This window comes from Etheostoma cragini, chromosome 12, assembly GCF_013103735.1.
Source record: "Etheostoma cragini isolate CJK2018 chromosome 12, CSU_Ecrag_1.0, whole genome shotgun sequence".
Classification (NCBI taxonomy): domain Eukaryota; kingdom Metazoa; phylum Chordata; class Actinopteri; order Perciformes; family Percidae; genus Etheostoma; species Etheostoma cragini.
Genome location: NC_048418.1, coordinates 263311 through 285077, shown reverse-complemented (window position 1 = coordinate 285077; position 21767 = coordinate 263311). Strand labels below are relative to the sequence as shown.

The following is a 21767-nucleotide window of genomic DNA, read 5'->3' as shown; positions in this document are numbered from 1 at the left end:
CTGTCCTCCACTGTCCCCTACTGTCCTCTACTATCCTCTACTGTCCTCTACTGTCCTCCACTGTCCTCTACCATCCTCTATTCTTTACCACATTTACCCTAATTCCTCCCCCTGAGTGAGGAGTTGTAGAGTCTGATGACATGAGGGACAGAGGAGTCCGTTGAACATGCCCCCCAGCATGCATGTCATGACTCGTTTCTAGCACTTACTAGGACATTAGTAACCATGTAGAAATATTAATCCTACCAGAAAATAGGATTTATGAGGTTAGTGATGTTGGACTGCTGTTACTTTGAACACAGCTGTATATGCAAGGCCCTTGCATGTATATGTATATGTTTTAATACATCACTTTATGTATATGTATGTCTGAGAAGAGGAGTTGTTATCTCCACTTTTGAGCAAAATAGATTTTTTTTTGTACATCAAACTTTAGCTCAAACCCATTTTTCTGCATTCTGGTGAATTTTCCTGCAATAATTAGCATGTTGTGGTGCAAATGTATTTATTTATGTAAAATATATCCAATAGGTTTCTGCGGGAGGTTGCACTGGCCAGTTTTGATCATTGCGGGGGTTGTAACCGTCATATACAGAGGCGGTGGGTGGTGACAACGTGCTGGAATATGTTTATGTTATGAACGCACCATGCACCAATAAGTCCTTGTCTGCCTCTAACAGGGCTGTAGTACTCAAGTCTGGTCTTGGACTCAAGTCCGGACTCAAGACCGTTTTTCTGTGGACTCTGACTTGTCTCGGTCTCAGTCACTGGCCTTGCCAAATACTGCTTTTGGAGTCCAGGTGTCTTTATAATGTTGATAATAATATTGGAGGAAAAGTGAAACCCAAAATGATTGTCTTGATACTGTCATGAAGAAGACCTTTTTCTGTGCTGGCATCGGTCTTGACTCGGATTCAAACCTCTTTGGACTCAGTCTTGACTTGGACTCGACTAGTCCTGGTCTTGGACTTGTCTTGGACTCGACTAAGGTGGTCTTGACTACAGCCCTGGCCTCTAATCCTCGGCTCAGACGACATGGTTGTCATGTGAACAGCAGGGGGGGTTCTGCAGGCTTCCTGTTAGGCGTTTCCTTGGTACGACAGCGCCATCTTGGGACCTTTCTCAAGAACTGCTGCTCTCAAATCCACAAGTCCTCAATGAAGCAGGGACATGGAACAGACTTTATTGTCCCTGAGTAGATATTTGTCTCAGGCATAGAGACACAATCTGTTGCATCACAACACAAACATGAAACAGAGAAAGCATTTTAAAATCAACAAGAAATCAAAAGCATCAGATCAAACATCTAAGGACATGAAGGACAAACATGGCTGTAAAGACAAGACGGCACCCTTGTGTTGTCTTCCCGTCAAACATGAAGAAACTATCATTATTATCGCTTTTCCCAACATTTTTGTGACTTTTTCAATGCTCTGGGTGTTTTTCTTGATGTTTTATATATTAATGTTGACATTTGCAGCGCTTATTTCAACGGCAAACTTTTTGTGACAACTAAATCCAAATTAACTGAAAATGGGTCAGTTTGTTCCAAGGACGACATGAGGGTTAAATAGGAACCATAATAATTAAAATGCGATTTGCAAAAAGTGTTGGTGTGTGTTTTGCACTTTTGCAAAATTAATGTTGTCGTTCAGCAGCTAGATGTTGGAATAAAAGATAAGATGTGTCTTACATTTTGACAGACTCTCGTCCCTGAAGCCAGACGTTCATATTCAGGGAAGAGAGGGTGTCGAGAGTCTGCAGGGAGGATTCCTGCTTGCATCTGGCCGCTTGCTCGTACCGGCTCTTGTACGAGGAATCAGGGAATTACTGGAATTATTGGGTCTTTGTAAATGATAGAGTGTGGTCCATTTTATTTTATTGTCTTTTTGAATGTTTACATATCGCACAGTTACTTCTTCCCTTTGATTTTTTTCTCTTAAACTGCTGCAACACAACAACAGGATATAGATGTTTTTGTGCTCTTTATTTAAATGACAATGTATTTTTCATTTGATATTTTAATATGCAAAGTGACAATGCACTCCTCAATTCAGTTAAAATTATTTTGACTGAAGTTGACGTTTCCAGGGTGACTGCCTCACAGCGGGAGGTCCAGATGAACTGGTGTTTGATTTAAAGGGCCAGTGTGTAATTTGTGTAGTTGTTAGTTATCAATATCTGTGTTACCCGTTCACATACTCGTCCTTTTTCATCAATATTTCCACCACCATCAGTTCCCAGTCTCCTTTGTCTTGAGATGTAACGTCTGCGTTCCCATGAGCTGGGGAGACGCTCCATGTTCATGCTCCATCTTGGACTACGGTAGCCGGTGAGGGACATACAGGACGTACTGCTCCTTTCACGTTCTCTCTGTCACATGTTTAACTCCCAGCTGCTAATGCTAATGCTAATACTAACGGGTATCGTGGCTTCCCGGCCCGGCAGGTTAGAAAAAGAATAACATGGAGGACTACATGGATTCAAAATCCTAATTTCAGGGATAGGAGTCTTCTTCCTCTTCACCATGAAGAAGAAGAAGGAGACAGAAAAGATCAAGAGAAGCTTTTTGAAGCGTGCAGGCCACCGTAGCTGTGATACTTTGACCTGCGTGGCGAGAGAGCTGATGATGATGATGATGATGATGATGATGATGATGATGATAGCGAGATCCGTTCCTACACACTGGCCCTTTAACTGGCGATATGTGTTGCAGGCGGGGCTGCTAGGACATTAGCCTTGGACTCAACAGACATACATGAACAAATTAGCTGTTTTCTTTCACAAAAATGTCACTCGTCTGGCAAGTGTGTGTGTGTGTGTGTGTGTGTGTGTGTGTGTGTGTGTGTCTACCACTGTGTCTGGCTGATAACCACCCATTGACTGGTGCTGAGAGAGTGCAAAAGGCACCAATCACAGATTATCTTGTGCCATTTGTAGTAAATGTTTGAGTTGTAGAACGGTGTCCAACACAACAAACACACACAAGCACAAAGCGGATAATTCACTCTTCCACACCTGCGTGTAACTGTCACGATTGTGAGTTTCTGTTGTAGTTTTCCTGTTTTAATTTGTTCATTCATTCATGTTGGTTGTCCCCTTGGTGAAATTATGTTGCAGCAGAAATCCCGTCACATGGTATTTAAACAACATTAGGACAGACAAGACAAGGAAGAAGAAAAACCATGAGATATATACCACCATCGCCACTCATGACATAGACCAAAAGCACTTTGGTGGGGGGGATAGAGTGCCAAAACAGCTGGGAGAAAAGGAAATAAAGATAAATAAATAAACCAAATCTCTCTTGCAGTTTCTTTCTCTCCCCTATCATGTCTTCTTTAACTTCCCTCCTTGTGTTTTCCCACCTCCCACCTTTATGTGTAGGCCTCATAAAATATTTATTACTGAGGTGCAATCTGACATGAAATATGGCACACCAGTTTTTCTAAAGCTCACTTCTCTTTTCTGACTACCATACTGCTACAGACTAATCACAACAACATTCTTCACTATTCATTGAGACTACTTAGTCTTCCAGGTAAGATGACTGTATATTCTCATATGGACCTTTTCAGCAGACATTTTGACTTGTCATAGTAGGAAAGCACAGCTGAAGTGAATCACCTTAACGATGGCTCAGTTCCATCAAGTGTCCCAGTGAGCTGTTTCATTGAGTCAGCGTGCTCAACACCAGGGTCTGTCCTAAGTGGAACTCAGCCATCGTTAACGGGTTTGAACACCTGTGCTTTTTCTACTCTACGTCAACATGTCTGGGTGAAATGGGTCTGTTGCAACAAGGGTGGCAGGAGTTGGATGATGTGCCCAGGTGTAGACAAAGATCAGGAGGCCACATGTTTAACATGTACCAGGTTTGTGAGGCATCGGTTGAAGAAGGTAAGAGTTGAACACGGACGACTGTTCTTGTGATGAAGGACCCGGAGTTAACATTTTACCTGCTGTTATCTCAGTCTTGGATTAAGAAGATGATTAAGATAATGTTATAGAATCTTAAAAAGGTTATGATCGGAAACGTAAAGTACCGCGAAAAGGCCGGAAAGTGCGTCGGGTCGGGAGCGTCCGCATATGGACAATAGCAGCGAGTGGTGTCCCAACGTGGACACAAGGACGATAGTCAAGACCAGAACTGCACGGATTTCACTACATGGCCTGTGCATTGTCTGATTTAGGCCGACGTGGTAAAACCAAAACCTTGACTTGTATCTAACTTAAAGGCAAGAGTGGGGGGCAGTATCTCAGTCCGTAGGGAGTTGGGTTGGGAACCGGAGGGTTACTGGTTTAAGTCCCCATGTGGACCAAAAAGTAGGGAGTGTGGACCGGTGGCTGGAGAGATGCCACTTCACCCCCTGGGCACTGCCAGGTGCTGTTGAGCAAGGCACTGTATCCCCCCCAACCGCTCAGGGCGCTGGTCCAGCTGGCAGCCCACTCACCCTGATATCTCTCATTAGTGCATGAATAGGTCCTGAGCATGTGTGTGTGTGTGTGTGTGTTGCAGGCCTGTGTGTGATTACTAACAAAGTGTGTACGCAGAGTGTAAATTGTAATTTCCCCACTAAATTAGATAAAGAAGCTCTGGCTATCTAACACAAACCTGGTCTTGACTCTAAGACCCGGAAGAGCCAACGAAGTGTAACCATGTAATTGTCTCACCTTACTATGCTACGTTAACTTCATTTAATATTGGATGTGGCGTTTTTTGCTGGGGGGGGGGCATATGTTCCACCAGTACAAGGTCCTTACTGAGAGAATTAGCAGAGACGGCCACCACCGTTGTGATTGGTTTAAAGAGATTTAAACAACCAGAGCATTTTTCTACTATCCGAGAATGCATCTGTGGTGCTGCCAGAAGGAACAGGAGAAGAAGATTTTTCATTTGAATAAAAAGACTACAAAACGTTAATAGTCTTGAAAGAACTGGAAACACCCAAGGAACTGGGACTACTGCAGACCCATAACACAGAGGATGGAAAGAGCAGGTCTAGACCAGGACTCTGGGATGTTATTTATCTCCCAGGTCTTCATAAAGAGCAGGTCTAGACCGGACTCTGGGATGTTATTTATCTCCCAGGTCTTTCATAAAGAGAAGGTCTAGACCGGACTCTGGGATGTTATTTATCTCCCAGGTCTTTCCATAAAGAGCAGGTCTAGACCGGACTCTGGGATGTCGTTTATCTCCCAGGTCTTTCCATAAAGAGCAGGTCTAGACCAGGACTCTGGGATGTCATTTACAGAAACCCAATAAAAATAAGAAAAGCATGGCTTTAACAGCATGAGGTAAAGGTTTTGTTGTGTTCTGCATGACACACCTCTGAGATGCTGACAGGACTCTCCTGTGGGGGGGTGGGGGTGCTGGGGACCTCTTGTTTTGTTTTTGGATGGGACACCAGCGCCATCTTGTGGCTTTTCTCAAGAACTCTTACACAAATCCACAGTCCCTGAATGACGAAGGTAGTCTCTGTTAAATACATGAATGAAATATTCATTGAAAATGCCAGAACATGCAAGCTGGCTGGTAGGAAAAGTAATTTATTTTAAAGAAAACATAAAATTCAAATAACTTTATTTATCCCCCGGGGGCAAAAGCTCAAACTTATTAAGACAGAATAAAGAGAGGGTAAGTGAGGGAAGGACAAAGAGAGAAGGGACATAAGTGAATCAAGGCCACGATGTTCCACTCCTGGGATCCCCTCGGTGTCGCCAGATGTCCTCCTTTTCAGCTGGATGTCCGTCCCCGTCCTCAGTCTCTGTGGTGTGTGTGTGTGTGTGTGTGTGTGTGTGTGTGTGTGTGTGTGTGTGTACATACATTTAGTACACAATGTGCATTTTTTAAAAACAGTGTTACAAATTTGAAATAGTCTCTTGTCTCTTTTCCCATCAGCTCATACAATGTTGTCACAAAAAGCTTTTCATCTAGGAGTAACGGTGCCTTATTTTTCATTGTTTCAAATAACATTTCATTCTCACTGCGCCGGGAATCCATGCTGTGATGTGATTGGCTGATTCAACCTATGTCACCAACTGTCAGTTAGTCAAACGGACCGTCATCACTTGCGTGAGATCTGACCCGCATTAACCGCCGGAGCAGCAGTGTTGACCGGCCGCAGACGAACCACACAGACCGCGAAGAAGGACCGGAGGAAGAGGATGTTGCCGCGGGATCCGGGTTGTTAACTGCTGGCACGTGTAAGGTTAAATTAGACATTTTACGGCCGAGACCTCGAAGGGTTTGTACTACTCTTCTTGCTGCGAGATGAAATCTAGCTAACGTTAGCAAAATGTATGCTAACTCTGACTAATATCACTGAGGACAACTGTAAGGTAAGAAAAACACACTTACGTATTTCTTGTGAAGAATACTGGTACTGAGTTTGACATTTAGGCTCTGTTTTATTAGGAAAAATCTGACTTTTTTGCCATCATGATGAGATACATCTAACTTTAGATAAGGTAACGTTAATGTAAATTATACATGGAACTGGCTAACGTTTCTGAGAGCAACTGTAAGGTAAGAAAAACCAGCTATTTCTTGTTTTTTTATTACATATATTGTCCTATGTTCTAATGTTTTGTGTCTAAGTGACTGTTGGGATCAACAATCTTTAAAATTGGTTTAGTAATAAGCAAGAAACAAACTGCAATGTTGCTAGTTAGCTAACGTTAAAGTGCAAGTGTGCGTTAACATTATGGGATGGATCCCTACAGAGATAGACCTTTTAGTTACAGAGTAAGATCCTTTCAGTTTAACATGAAACAGAAATCACCATCACCAAACCCACCAGACTCCATGTAAATAATACCAAGTTTTGTCATCGTGAAACACACCTAATTTAAAGTAGACAGAAACTAAATAAACCTATCAAAAGCCGTCTTGGATCATCTTTCCACTGTTCCAACAATCACCACTCTGGTCTGGTTGGAATAAACTCTTAATTCACCCATTTACATGTGGAGATATGCTGCTCTATACACATTAAAAGTAGTAATTATTTACATGGAGTCTGGTGGAGATATGCTGCTCTATACACGCTAAAATGAGTGATTATTTACATGGAGTCTGGTGGAGATATGCTGCTCTGTACACGCTAAAATAAGTGATTATTTACATGGAGTCTGGTGGAGATATGCTGCTCTATACACACTAAAAGTAGTGATTATTTACATGGAGTCTGGTGGAGATATGCTGCTCTATACACACTAAAAGTAGTGATTATTTACATGGAGTCTGGTGGCGATATGCTGCTCTGTACATGCTAAAAGTAGTGATTATTTACATGGAGTCTGGTGGAGATATGCTGCTCTATACATGCTAAAAGTAGTGATTATTTACATGGAGTCAGGTGGAGATATGCTGCTCTATACACACTAAAAGTAGTGATTATTTACATGGAGTCTGGTGGAGATATGCTGCTCTGTTCATGCTAAAAGTAATGATTTTTATACATGGAGTTTGGCAATGATGATTTATTATTATTCAAAGTCGTGTGAAACATTGCTTGTTACCGTGAGTTGACCCAGAAACACTTGGAACTGGACATTTATGGCTTTCTCATTTCAATATTTGTTTAATTATCATCTGAAGAGAGATTTAAGACTTCAAGTCTTGCTGCAAGATAACATAACGTTAACACTATCATTATGTTATTGCAGATTACAACTGTAAGGTAAGAAAAACACACTTTTGCATTTCTTGTGAAGAATACTGTAACTGCAATGCTCCGCTCTTCTTATGGCTTGTGTTGTGATTTTGTGTAAAGTTAATTAACCTAAACCATAGGTCTGCTTTGTTACTGTCACTGAAGTGGTTTTCACTGCCACATACTGTAAATATAAGCACAAATGCTGAAACTGTTATGATGTTGAAGATATGGCACTAGGAAAATATGTCTGGGTTAACATTAACGTCTTAACATTACCAAAGTGTGAGTCACTCTCAAACTGTTAGACATCAAGCTAAACTGTCGCCTCACAGCAAAATATGAGCTGTGATGAAGAAGGAAGAAATAATGTTACTTTTGAATATTTACTGAAAGTTGGAGAATGACAAATTTATAAACCTGATAAATATCAAGTACCTCATCAGGTGGAGACTAGCTGCATGTTTGACATTTCTGGCTTTCACTTTTCAATATTTAACTAATTTTCATCTGGAGAGAGATTAAGGACTTGCTGCTAGACGAGACGCATCTAGCTAACGTTAACTGTAACGTTATGCTAACACAGACTAGCATTACACAGGACAACTGTAAGGTAAGAAAAACACACTTTTATATTTCTTGAGAGGATTTTATTTTCTGCTGCGTTACTCCACTCTTCTTGTGGGTTGTGCCGATAAACAATATTCATTGTTTCCATAGTTACTTTTAAAAAGTAACTTTTTTTTGTGTTTCTTTTCAAATGAATTAATCTGTAAAGTAACAAAGTTAGATTAAAATGTACCTTATCAGCTCCACTTCGAACCAACTGCAATGTTTCATTTTAAATGAATGTAGCCTGCAGGCAGTCTGGCACGCGTGGGTGCTCAGTATTTTCCGAGGGTGCTCGAGCTCCGGAGCACCCAGATATTGGCGCCTGTAATAGGCTACCATTCAAATTTAATTTGATATTTTGAATTTTATGGTAGAATTTTTTTTTTTTAATGTTCAGTAAAATAAAATATGCTTACTTCCAGGCCCCGAATATGACAAGATGCTAGCGTTAGCAAACGCTGTGGCCCCTCTGTGGCGGCCCCGCTGCGGCCCCTCTGTGGCCCCGCTGCGGCCCCTCTGTGGCCCTATGCGGCCCCTCTGTGGCCCCGCTGCGGCCCCTCTGTGGCCCTATGCGGCCCCTCTGTGGCCCCGCTGCGGCCCCTCTGTGGCGGCCCCACTGCGGCCCCTCTGTGGCCCTATGCGGCCCCTCTGTGGCCCCGCTGCGGCCCCTCTGTGGCGGCCCCGCTGCGGCCCCTCTGTGGCCCTATGCGGCCCCTCTGCGGCCCTATGCGGCCCTCTGCCTTTGACTCCCCCGCTGCAGGAGACGCTGTGTTCCCCTGACACGCTGTATTAACGTTAGCGTGTAAAACCTTTTCCAGGTCAGGGGTAGGGCATACAAACCAACGTTAAAAAACATCATGTTTCCTCAGCGTAATAAACTAAGATGTTAAAGACAAAATAATTTACTCTTGGATATTTACTGTACATTGGGGAATTATATTTAGAAACATGATAACTTTACAGCTAGGTTGTACTTTGAGTTCTCAGGTTAAAAATGTCGGTTGAAGCCTTGCTGCGTGTTGACGACACCCAGAAACACGGATTTGGACATTTTGCTTCACGTTTAAACTCATTTCCGTCTGGAGAGACTAAGACTAACGTTGGACTGTCTCATCATTGAGGACAACTGTGAGGTAAGTAAAACTTACTGTAATGTTGTTTACTATTGTATTACCTTTAGAAATATATTTGTGTTGTTGGATTGTGGTGAAGCTTCAGGGAAGTGCACTATTCAAAAGTCTTTGATTTAAATATTATTTTAATAAGGTATTTATTGAGATGTTCCGATACATTTGCTGTAAGGACATAAATAATTGCATTTTGTGTCTGTTTAAGAAGCACAAAGGCCCTAAAACTGGCCCCAACCACGCCGTTGTAGCTCAGTGGAAGCTCCTGGACGTAGCTGCAGCTCCTCCGTGTTGACTGCATCAATTCTGCCCGTTTTTTCTTCTATTGACTCTATTTGCATACTTATAGCGATCAAGATTAACTTAAAAAGTTGCCAGAATCACCTTTTTAAGCGATACTTGGCTTGACAAATCTGAATTTAAGACTAAGTTGATGCTATGATTAAAGTCTTGCATTTCATTCACAATGTTGTTAAAAAGTCTTAAATTTGACTGGTGGAAACCTGTAGAGACGCGGGAACAGAGCGCACCTATGAGCTGTGTTTCACTTCGTCGTCCATTTCAGGGCGAACTGATATTAAATTACTATTTCACTAAGAAATAAATTGAATGTTGTGTTTTTGACCTGTGTACTGATGTTAGCAATGTTTCACACATTGGTAGATATGAAGAATCTACTGTATATGTTTATGCGTTTAAGTATTTTTTATTTGGCAGGTATTTCATTTACTAGAATAGCCCAACATGGTTTGTTTTGTCCTTTCACAATTTCTAAATAGTTTTTTAAATAAGGCTGCGTCCTGAATTTAATACGTCTTAACCCTCCGACCGAATTGCTGCCTTAGTATCAAGTATTAAAAAAAAGCGTCGTCGTTCACTATTGTTAGCGTAGGTGAGCCTGTTAGCACACAGCATGCTTTTACCCAGACTTAATGTCTGTGATTGGCTGTCTAACGTTACACATTGTAGAGACACTCAGGAAAAACTATACATTACACAGAGAACAGCTCAGGTAGTCAGAGATGGAACATTTTGTGGAATTGTATCATTAACAGTTATCAAAGGTGTTGAATTGGTATTGGTATCGATACCCAGCCCCTGAGTATTTACAATATCTCAATGGTCCCTATTCTAATGATCTAAGCGCAGGTCCATTTCGGGCGTGTTCAAATCCTCTTTTGCTAGTTTTATCGCTGGAAAAAAAGTGTTGTGCGCCGGGCACATGGTCTTCACAGGTTGTTCTTTGTGTCTTCATTAACCAGAGGTGTGTTCTAGGCGTAACATCCAATCGACCAATCAGAGGTCATCTCCCATTCACTTTAACAGCCAGGCACATTTGGACCTTGGAGCATTGCTGTTATAATGGAGGATTTTCACCCTGTTTTTTTGTGTGTGTGCATGTGTGTGTGTGTGTGTGTGTGTGTGTTTGTAACAAGCATAGTGTGTGTGCACTGTGCATGAGCCTTGTCCCATTTTACTAATTATCTGTTAAAATAACGATGAAATGCTGCGTGAGTGACTTCAGAGGTTTTCGTTGGTCAATGGCTCAATCACTTTCTGCTGCCTCAAGATAGCAATACTCCCAGAATGCACCTGAACAAGTACCCTGCAAGCCCATGGGTGCACAGATGCAGGCTGGTGCATTTTGCTCTTTGCTATATAAAGTATATGGGTGCAGGATGGTCTTAACATATCTAAGATGGTTTCCTTGGATAAGTCCTTATCTGTATTGATAAGAATTACATTAAGATTTAATCTGCACATAGGACCAGAAATAGTTAAGAACATTGAGATGTAGTGTCCATTGGTCAGGTGTCTGAGTGAGTGACCAGGTTTAGATATAAAAGAATTTTATTATATTCCTTCACCTTGAGTTTCTTCCTCTTTAAAAATGAGGTTCATCATATATCAGCCAGTACCACCAAAACAGTAATATCACAATCTGGACCCATGGGGAGGAGAAGCAGGTTTAAAGAAGTTTTTCTATAAAAAGATCTTACATGTTTAACCTGAAACAATGTTCAATGTTGTTAAATGCGAGACAGCATTATTATTATATATTTTTTGAGTGTTATGATACAGACTTTTAGAGGGGACCATGACCACTTGATGGCAGTGTTTAATAAAAGGAGGAGCTTTTTCTTTTACTATTATAGTTTAAGTGTGAGTGTCTCCCTCTAGTGGACGTTGTGGAGTATTGTGTTCTCCTTTACACTCTGGGGAAGAAGAGAAGGAGAACAATCAGTATGTTTCAATAGTTACCTAGCCAGAGAGTCAGAATCAGGATGTTAGTCAGCCAGTGTTTCATGTCTGCAGTGAGAGGGGGGGAGAGAGGAAGAGCATTGATACTCTGATGGATCTGGGCCTTCACATCATTGCTCCTTCCTCTTCGTCCTCTGTTGAGGAACTCTCAACATTTTGTGATTGTCTTGAACAGAGCATGTCTCCCTCTGGTGGACGTTGTGGAGTATTGTGTTGTCTTTGCTCCAAAGGTTTTTGTACAGAGTTTTGGTGTTTCCTGTCACTGTGGGCCTCAGAGCACAGTAGTACACAGCAGAGTCAGACAGCTTAGCAGAGGAGATGATCATATAGATTATTTTGTCCTTCACTTCAATCTTCAGTCCAGGGATTAGACTTGTCAACATTCTTCCTGTTCCTACATGAGAGATGAGGAACTCTGGAGGTTTTCCTGGATATTGTCGGTACCAGAAGTAATAATCATTAGATGAAATTTTTGAGTATCTGTAGGACAGAGTAACAGAGCTGTCTTCTAAACTGTTTTCTTCTTTCTCTACAGGAGTGAGTTCTTCACAGCTGACTCCTAAAGGAAGAGATAACTCTGTTATTTCCTATAGAAACAGAGTCAATTAATGATTCACATTCAGATGTTATTAGAATAAAATTTCTTAATGCTGCGTAATGTAACATACCTGTGAGGATGGAGAGAAACATCAGAGAAAACCCCCAATGCTGCAGTGGCAGCATGTTGAATAAAGGTAATGTTGATGGTGTGTGTATTGATCTCTGTTGAATCTAGAAGTTCCTCTCTCTTCTATAGTTCAGTAACAGCTCAGCTCCTCCCTGAGTCTCTCCGTCTCCTCGTAGCTCTGTAGTTTCTCTACTCTCAGTTACACTTCTAAGGTAAAGTGATTCTAGACTACATCAGGTTGAAGGTTAACAGAGTGTGTCTCCCTCTGGTGGACGTTCTGAAGTGTTGTGTTGTCTTTGCTCCAAAGGTTTTTGTACAGAGTTTTGGTGTTTCCTGTCACTGTGGGCTGCAGAGCACAGTAGTACACAGCAGAGTCAGACAGCTGAAGCTTCTGGATCTCCAGAGGAAAGGACTTATCGTTTATTGAAGCATCAACTCTCTCTTTCTCTTTAGAATTATCAGCTTTTACAGAGAAACGTTGCAGCAGCATCTTCGGGTAATTATTTTCTTCTTGTTTGTACCAGAACAAAGTGGGACGTGGATCAGTTGTCTCAAATGTACAGCCAAGAGTAAGTGTCTCTCCTTCAGTAGTAATGACATCTCCTGGTGGCTGGATCACTCTGTCTTCTCCTTTACACTCTGGGGAAGAAGAGAACATGCAGAGGAAGAGATGAATCAATAAAGATGATTGATTAAAGGAGAACAATCAGTATGTTTAAAGTGTCTCATTGCCAGATATTCAGACACAGATTCTCAGGGACTGCTGTCTGATGTCAGATTATACCAAATACTTATTAAGAAGGAAATAGAAGCCAACTAAAATGATCAGTTGTACATTTGTGTCAAATACTTATGAAAAGAACCGTGTTGTTCTTTGTGTCTTACCAAAGAAAAGAGCAGCAAGAATAATCCCCAGCCAATGTTCCATCTCTACAACAAGGTTTAAATCAACAGGAGAAACTAGCTGATGTTCAACATCCAGTCTGAGAATTGTTCTCTTCACAGCTCCACTTATTATTGACTGAATGGTTGAACACAGTGCACAAGTAGTGCACCTCCTACTTGATAATGTCGCCCTCTAGTGGAGCTACAAGGTTCACTACAACAGGGTAGAAAAAAGGCTTGACGCAGCTTGTCAGTGTGCCAGCTTGTGTTTTTGTACAGAGACTGTGGGTTTGCTGTCACTGTGGGCCTCACAGCACAGTAGTACACAGCAGAGTCTGGCACTGCAGCAGAGGAGATCTGGAGATCCATTTTGGTTTTATCCTCACTCACTGAAACAGACAGTCCAGACTTTGTTGCATTTTGTGTTCCAAAGTGAAAGATGAGGAACTCTGGTGGTTTTCTTGGATATTGTCGATACCAGAAGAAATAATCACCACCAGTTGCTTGTCTGGAGTATCTGTAGGACAGAGTAACAGAGCTGTGTTCTAAACTGTTCTCTTCTTTCTCTACTGGAGTGAGTTCTTCACAGATGATTCCTTAAGGAAGCAATAACTTTGTTATTTGTTATTGTACAAAACTCAATCAATACTCCATAAAGAATCCACATTAAGATGTTATAGGGATTACATTTTTCAAGCTTTATAATAAAACATACCTGTGAGGATGGAGAGAAACATCAGATAAAACCCCCAATGCTGCAGTGGCAGCATGTTGAATAAAGGTAATGTTGATGGTGTGTGTATTGATCTCTGTTGAATCTAGAAGTTCCTCTCTCTTCTATAGTTCAGTAACAGCTCAGCTCCTCCCTGAGTCTCTCCGTCTCCTCGTAGCTCTGTAGTTTCTCTTCTCTCAGTTACACTTTGTAATGTGAAAATTACATTTAACCAATGATTTTCATATTAATCATTCATAATAAAATCTCCAATGCCTCTCAGAGTATGACAGAAACAGTTTCCTAGAACGGGGTTTATCATAGCAGGTCCCAGGTCAAGACCAGAGCCTATCCAAGAGACAAGATGTCCTTTTTCAGCTAAGATAGAATGACCGGTAAAGACACTTGGACACACGAGGGGCAGATTCAGAAATACGTAAGAGCTCCAACTGTCTGCCTGAGGTCCCATAATTGTTATAGTTGAGATTAAACTGTTTTCCAAACAGGGGTTGGTTTTCCTCTGGGGGGCACTGCATATAAAGAAGTGTATTACTCATTGTATTTGCCAGAATTGTTGGCACTCTGTAACTCTGTTTCATTGTGAAAGCTGTTCTCGTCATTTGATTGTTTTCGACAGAAAACAATTAAACCCTTCCACCGAATATCTAAACTTTTAATCCAGTTAGCAGCCTGTCTTTATTTTGTTTCAACAAGGTCTCTTCTGCCACTCAAATTCCTCCCTCGCTGAACAGAAACTTTCACAACAACTTCTAACGTTAAGTGATTCTAGACTACATCATGTTGGAGGTTAACAGAGTGTGACTCCCTCTGGTGGATGTTGTGGCTTCACCTGGTGCAAGATAGGTCCCTTACTTGGTGGATTAGAAGGAGGAACCTGATCACAGTGACAGGCTCATTTACACCTCTGGGTAATTCCCCCTGCTGACAACTTTACACTACACACATGTTCCTCTCTCCTTTCTTAGTGTGACTTCTCCTGCACATTGTCATCATTAAAAGTTTCAGCTGACATGGTTCCTGTTTTATATCTGATGCAGATTACCTTTGTTCTTGAACATATAAAAGGTGGTAACTGTCGTGACCCTTGCTACGTGCCCATGAATATTTACCAAAAAATGTTGCTGTTTACAGCTGGTGCAGACCAGAGGGATTTACGGTTGCACCTTTCCAACCAATGATCCAGACTGTAAAAAACATTGTAATAGTGAGAAATGGATCATATTGTAGGCTATAGAGAAAAGCAAATTGAACATCAGTATCATTTATTTCACACACCCACATCTAAAAACACATTGTTATCAGTTAGCTAGAACATAACATTAATATTTGTATGATAAAACGTTATTGTTATCATAGTTATTACAATCTAACTTGCATTATACTGTTTCTAATAGTTAGATAACAGTAATTAACCTCAGTGTCAATCCTTGTTTTTCTGGCTAACCTTACAGTTTCCACATTGTTACACTTAGACAGTTAAAGAAATCAGAATCAGAATCCGCTTTATTCGCCAGGTATGACATACAAGTATACGTACGAGGAATTTGACTTAGGTTGGAGCAAGCCTCCGGGCGGCAGCTTTGGAACAGCGCCACCACACGCTTTTCTCGAAAAGAAACAATGCAGACAGCAACATGGTAATACAACATCACAACATCACAACATAATGCACAAGACAACATCACAACATAATGCACAAGAGAACACACAGTTAATGTGGACACATGAAGGAATTTTTTGAGGTGGCATTGAGAGGGAGCAAGAAACACGAAATCAGGGCAGACAGACAGATAAGGGTCCGGGATGGGGGGGGAGTGTATGGTGTGTGTGTGTGTGTGTGTGAGATAATGAGTTGTGTGTGCGAATGTTTGAGCGTCAGACTGACTATGTTGATAAAAGCTCAGTTTATCGGCGTGATCTTGAAGAGATAACCAGAGCACAGGACGAGATAGAATGGCCAGCTGCTAGTTGTTTTCCTGCTCGGGTGCAGGGTTTCGGGAAGGGAGTGGGGTGTAGTTGATCAGTTGCGGTCCAATTTAGGTTGAGTCGGTAGACTTTATCCAAATCAATGTCCATCACTCAATTGTCACCGACCTCGGCTCAGCGTCATGCGAGCATCCAGATCACGTAATGATTTATGCAGTCCATCTTCCTTTTCTGCCGGACCGGTGGACACACGAAGCAACTCCACCGACTGGGCCCTGTTGGTATCAATCCCCTTCTGCGCTTCAACGGTCCGGTCTGAGATGTTGCGAGACAGTTCACAGGACTGGTCAGACCTCAGATGTAAAACCTTTATCCTCTCAATCACTCCGTGTAGGCACTCTTTCAGTTCCCCAGACAGCTTGTGGGTGAATTTGCTGGCGGCTGTCTTACCAATTTTACAATAGGTCAGGCAGACCCCAAGGCCGAGGATCAGGAGCCCCACCAACAGTAGTACAATTATCCAAATGTCTTCAACGTCTTCCACAGTGAGCACGTCCAGGCAGACAACTGGCCAATCCCGTGAATAGGAATCGCGGGCGTAGCCTGCAGGGAACGTTCCACTCCGACATTGGGGCTCCCCCGGAGAAGCATGTTTAGATGAAAAAATCTTGTCAATAGCGCTAAGTGACCAGTTAATCAATTCCATGTTGAATGTTCCAGGAAAACAGCAGGTAGGGGACGAAGAGAAAAGAGAAAAAAAAAATTCCACAAGACAGGGTAGACAGACTGGGAAGGAGCCAAGCTAAGATAAGAAGAGAGAGGAGGAAAAACATGTCTGCTCTCGCCAAAAGAAGGAAGAAGAGGACTCATAATGGACTCATATGGCGTTTTTCCACTGCTGGTATAAGCAACTCAACGCACTGTGCGTCTGTTTTCCATTGCATATTGGTCCCACCTCATTGTGGCTGGTCATCATAGCGATGCAGCAGGAAACTGCCATGACGTAATTTTCATTGGGACTCACAACCGCTACGCACCTTCTTTTTAACTCCAAAGGTTTTTTATTCCATAACGCTACACAATGGAGGACGTCCAAGGAGTGTTTTTGATTCTCAGCAGGATTTCAACCGTAAAGGGTGGCACCCCATCATCCTTCAGGTTGGTGTTGATGGCCTTCTCTGGAACGTGTTTGGAGGACTGCCTGGCAGCTTCCATGATGCTTTTGTTTTGAGACTGTCCCATTTGTGGGAGTCAGCGAGCCGTGGAAACTACTTTTCTGCTTCCGCCAGGAACAGCGGTGGGGTTCATGCTGACCACTACATCCTGGGGGATTCTGCCTACCCCTTGCAGAACTGGCGTTTAAAACCATTCAATGATACTGGACACCTCTCAGCAGAACAGCAGATTTACAACAAGAAACTTTCCAGGACACAGGATGTTGTTTAAAATGCTTTTGGTAGACTGAAGAGAATGAGCCATTGCCTTATCAAAAGATGACAGTGATAACAAACTAAAACTGGGGAAATCTATGGTTCTGACCAGGGGCCTGTTGCACGAAACTAGGATAAGGGATTAAGCCGGGATATTCAAGTTATCCTGGATTAATTTAGCTTCGACTCGGTTGCACAAAACCAGATTGAATTAAACCCAGCCAAGTAAACATGGAGGTTTATTCGTTGCGGCTAGCCTGGTCCAGTCATTATTCCTGATTAATCCTGGAGTCTCATGTGTCAAATCAGCTGCCGTCTGATCCGAAATAAACGTGTTTAACAGTTATTCCATTGTCTTCAGCATGTGTTCTGCTTTATTTTTATTAACATGCATTAGCCTACTTGTCACTATTGTTGTTGCGAGTTGGATTTAAACCCTACTACAGCTGTTTAGATGTCAGAAATGGTGGCACTGGCACCCTGATGCGGAGTGGGACTTTTCCCGGTGGGACGGTAATGTGTCGAGGCTGCCTGGCGTGCGGCCGCTGCCCGGTGGCTGGTGTCCGCTGCCCGGTGGCCGGTGCCTGCAGGCCGACCTTCGAGTCCTGGCGGTCACTTGTCCGAAGAATAAAAAAAAAGAATATTGTTTTACATATGCTCACAGCGTGTTTTGAAGTCACTTACTTCTTTTTCTAGTTGTTGTCCCTTTCTGATTGTTCTGTATGAACATTAATTGTACAAATAATTAGGAATACCTTATAGAGATTTGTGCGTTGTTGTAAAACATGTTCTCACGTTGTGAATAAGGGTTTGAAATTGAGCCTAAAGTCCTTAAAGGGTCCATTTCCCGAGGAACATTAGTTCCCTCTGCTCTCTTTTGAGGCAAAGGCTATATTTTTACACCCCACACATTCAGTCGGTCCGCTATGTTAGGCTTTTATCTCTCCGTTTAATAAGAGCCGTATTTCCCTTTTTGCATATTATTTCCCTCCTCGTTACTTTCCATTAGAAGCTGCTGCTCATTGGGTGAAACATATGGCGCTTGCGTCTTAAGTCTGCATCAGTAAATCTGTGATCGATACCGTGGTCTATTTAAGAAAGCCGTGAACGTGCACTTATCCCGGTTATCTACACCTGGCTGGACATAGCTTCACCTGTTCATCCTTGCTCGGCAAACGTGTAACCGATTAAGCCGCGATGAGCAGATCACACTAAGTCAAGCTGCGCTTTTTTACTTATCGTGGATATCTTTATTCTACTTTCATGCAACAGCCCCCTGCTGTGCCTTGCATAATCTTTTTGAGACTCATGGAGAAGCTTATGCCAATGACTGGGATGCATCCAGTTCAGCAGAGCGGGTGGTGAAACTTTCAAAGGGAGCAGAGGAAGAAGGCAGGAATGTATGGGGTACATTGTCTTGGTTGTTTTAGTAACAGTGTGCAATATTGGAAATGACAGGTGTGAAGTAATGATATAGCACAGAATTGTTGTTATTATTATTACTGTATTAAAAAGCAGTAAATGTAAACTTTTGTACAGTATGTGAGTAGAAGAAAGTCTGGGGGTGGTTATATCCATAACCGGTGTACTGTCTAGTCCAGGGGTGGAGGAACAGGGTCCCGCTTTCTGTGCATGGCCTGCACAAGCTGGCTAAGAGTCCCAAGGAAGGCCTGGTCGAAGGCAGCAGTTGCAGGCCATCTCTTCCCTTCTCAAGGCGGCTTCCTGCTCCCTTGCCTGTCTGCATCTTCGAACCCCATCCAAACTTAAGCCGCCTTCACACGATCCGCGGCAAAACTGCTAAGGCATGTGTGGGCGGTTTGAGTGCAATAAAACCTTTGTGCATAAAATACCTTTCAAAGCTTACCTGTTCATAAGGGATGCTCCGAATCCAGGATTGGGCTTCGGATTCAGCTGAATGTTGGCCTTTTTGACAGTTCAGTTTCAACCGAACCCTAGGCCTGCACCATGTGGCCTACGCTGGTCGACGTAATGCCTCTGTTGGTCATTACCGGATGGTTTTTATGTAGGTGGAGCGGTCAAAGCAGTAAGCTGTGAGAAAGTGAAAATGGAACTTGTGAGCAATAAAATTGATGTTTGGCAGGAATTTCAGTCAAATGAAGGCCATTCAAGTTCAGCTACGTTTTCAATCTGCAATGCTCATTTGTTTCATGGCGGCGAGGGGCCTAAACAATACCCTACATCGCAGAGCAGGCCCAATGAGATAAACTGACAACATCCACTTTGTTAGGACTTTGTATTAGCATCCACTTTGGATGAATAAGCAACTGTTGAGAGCTTCCAGATGGGCATTTTCTTTATGATTCTGTAGTGTGGACTACACTATCTCCTTGTGTACACAAGTAAAAACGAACTTTGATATAAGTTAAGTGGTATCTGTCTACTCTTGATAATGTATTTATTCTTACAACTTGGAATTCATGTCAAAGAGCCAACGAGTGTTGAATCAGGCATGTCTAGCTGCCATGAATCCAGTTTTGGACGGGTAACAAGGGAAAAGGGGGCCTTCTCATGGTGCTTGGCTATACATATTGCAAGAATGTTGCAACATTATTTTTTTTTGCACTTTTCAGAATGTTATTTGGTTATTGAGAGAAAGTTTAGTGTCTTCTGATCTTCTGCAGCCACGAGAGGTCAAGTGTAAATATGTTGAAGTTGTTGGGGAAACTCCTGTTTTCACAAAATTCTGCATTTCTTTTCTCATTTATGTGACCTATTTGGGATGCAGAACATCCTGGATGGAAGGAACTCATTGTGGTCTAATGGCCTTCAGGTTATGAAGAGGATTTAGTAAGTAAGTCAGTGTCCATGTATCTTTCTTCATGGTGCCTTGTGTTTGAACCATCTTACAGTTGGTTTGTAATTGATGTGGATTTGCTTCTTATGTGAGACCTCCCACAGTGTTACACTAGCAGCTGGAACCACAGGGACTCTGATAAAACTGGAATAATTAGAATCCATCTGATATCAAGCTGTGGTTTGAATACCACTTCCCCCTTCTTTGAAGAGTAGTCCCATATCTGGGTTCAGGTTTTTGTACAGCCTCTTCTACACTTTGTACCACTGTGTTTCTAGAGCACAGTAGTAGAGACCTGTGTCTGCCAGGGTTAGTGTCTTTATGGTCAGTTCAGTTGATTTCACTGATGTTTCGGATTCATATTTCTGTTGATCTGGGATATATTCAGAGTTATACCTTCTTGCTCCTTTCCAGAGAATAAACTGAGGTGCCTGAAGGTCAGAATGATGTCTGTACCAGTGGAGTGCAATATTGTTTTCATTAGTCTCATAGTCACATCTGAGTAAGACAGATTCTCCTTCTCTTTTACTGACTTCATCTTCTACAGGAGAGATTTTGTCTCCAGCTATTAATCCTGAAAAAGTAGAGAAAATGAAGCCATTAGACTAACATTGTTTATGAGACTGAGAGGAGAAGACAGAGGAAAATGTCAACTGTACATTGTTACTCTGGACAGGAACAGCTCAACTGTTGAGAGATTTCTGCTCTGAACTGCAGTTTATATAAATCTTTAGAAAATGATAAAACAATGTTGTTCTTTGTATCTTACCAAAGTAAAGAGCAGCAAGAATAATCCCCAGCCAATGTTCCATCTCTACAACAAGGTTTAAATCAACAGGAGAAACTAGCTGATGTTCAACATCCAGTCTGAGAATTGTTCTCTTCACAGCTCCACTTATTATTGACTGAATGGTTGAACACAGTGCACAAGTAGTGCACCTCCTACTTGATAATGTCGCCCTCTAGTGGAGCTACAAGGTTCACTACAACAGGGTAGAAAAAAGGCTTCCAGCTGCTTGTCAGTGTGTCAGCTTGTGTTTTTGTACAGAGACTGTGGGTTTGCTGTCACTGTGGGCCTCACAGCACAGTAGTACACAGCAGAGTCTGGCACTGCAGCAGAGGAGATGATCATATGGATTGTTTTGTCCTCAACTTCAATCTTTAGTCCAGGGATTATTTCGTTTATTAATTGTCCTGAAGCAGAGTGTGAGATGAGGAACTCTGGTGGTTTTTCTGGATATTGTCGATACCAGAAGAAATAATCACTAGATGACATTTCAGAGTATCTGTAGGACAGAGTAACAGAGCTGTCTTCTAAACTGTTCTCTTCTTTCTTTGATGGCGTAAGTTCACAGCTGACTCCTGAAGGAAGAGATAACTCTGTTATTTCTTATTGTATAATCATTAATCAGTACTCCATAAATAATCCACATTTAGATGTTATAGGGATTACATTTTTTCACGCTGCATAATCTAACATACCTGTGAGGATGGAGAGAAACATCAGAGAAAACCCCCAATGCTGCATTGGCAGCATGTTGAATAAAGGTAATGTTGATGGTGTGTGCATTGATCTCTGTTGAATCTAGAAGTTCCTCTCTCTTCTATAGTTCATTAACAGCTCAGCTCCTCCCTGAGTCTCTCCGTCTCCTCGT

The 21767-nt window shown here is 42.1% G+C and overlaps 1 long non-coding RNA gene and 1 gene segment (V, D, J or C); one reads left to right on the top strand and one right to left on the bottom strand.

The window, feature by feature from the left end:
• Positions 1-10634: 10634 nt before the first annotated feature.
• LOC117953933 overlaps positions 10635-21767 on the top strand; it is a 14685-nt gene continuing 3552 nt past the window's right edge. The window contains exons 1-2 of the long non-coding RNA XR_004658715.1: positions 10635-10774; positions 19854-19856. This is a non-coding gene — a long non-coding RNA (uncharacterized LOC117953933). The remainder of the gene's footprint in view (positions 10775-19853; positions 19857-21767) is intronic.
• Positions 21140-21767, bottom strand: part of LOC117953922 — a 6550-nt gene continuing 5922 nt past the window's right edge. The window contains 1 exon segment of the V gene segment in view: positions 21140-21398. Coding sequence covers positions 21140-21398 — 259 coding nt within the window.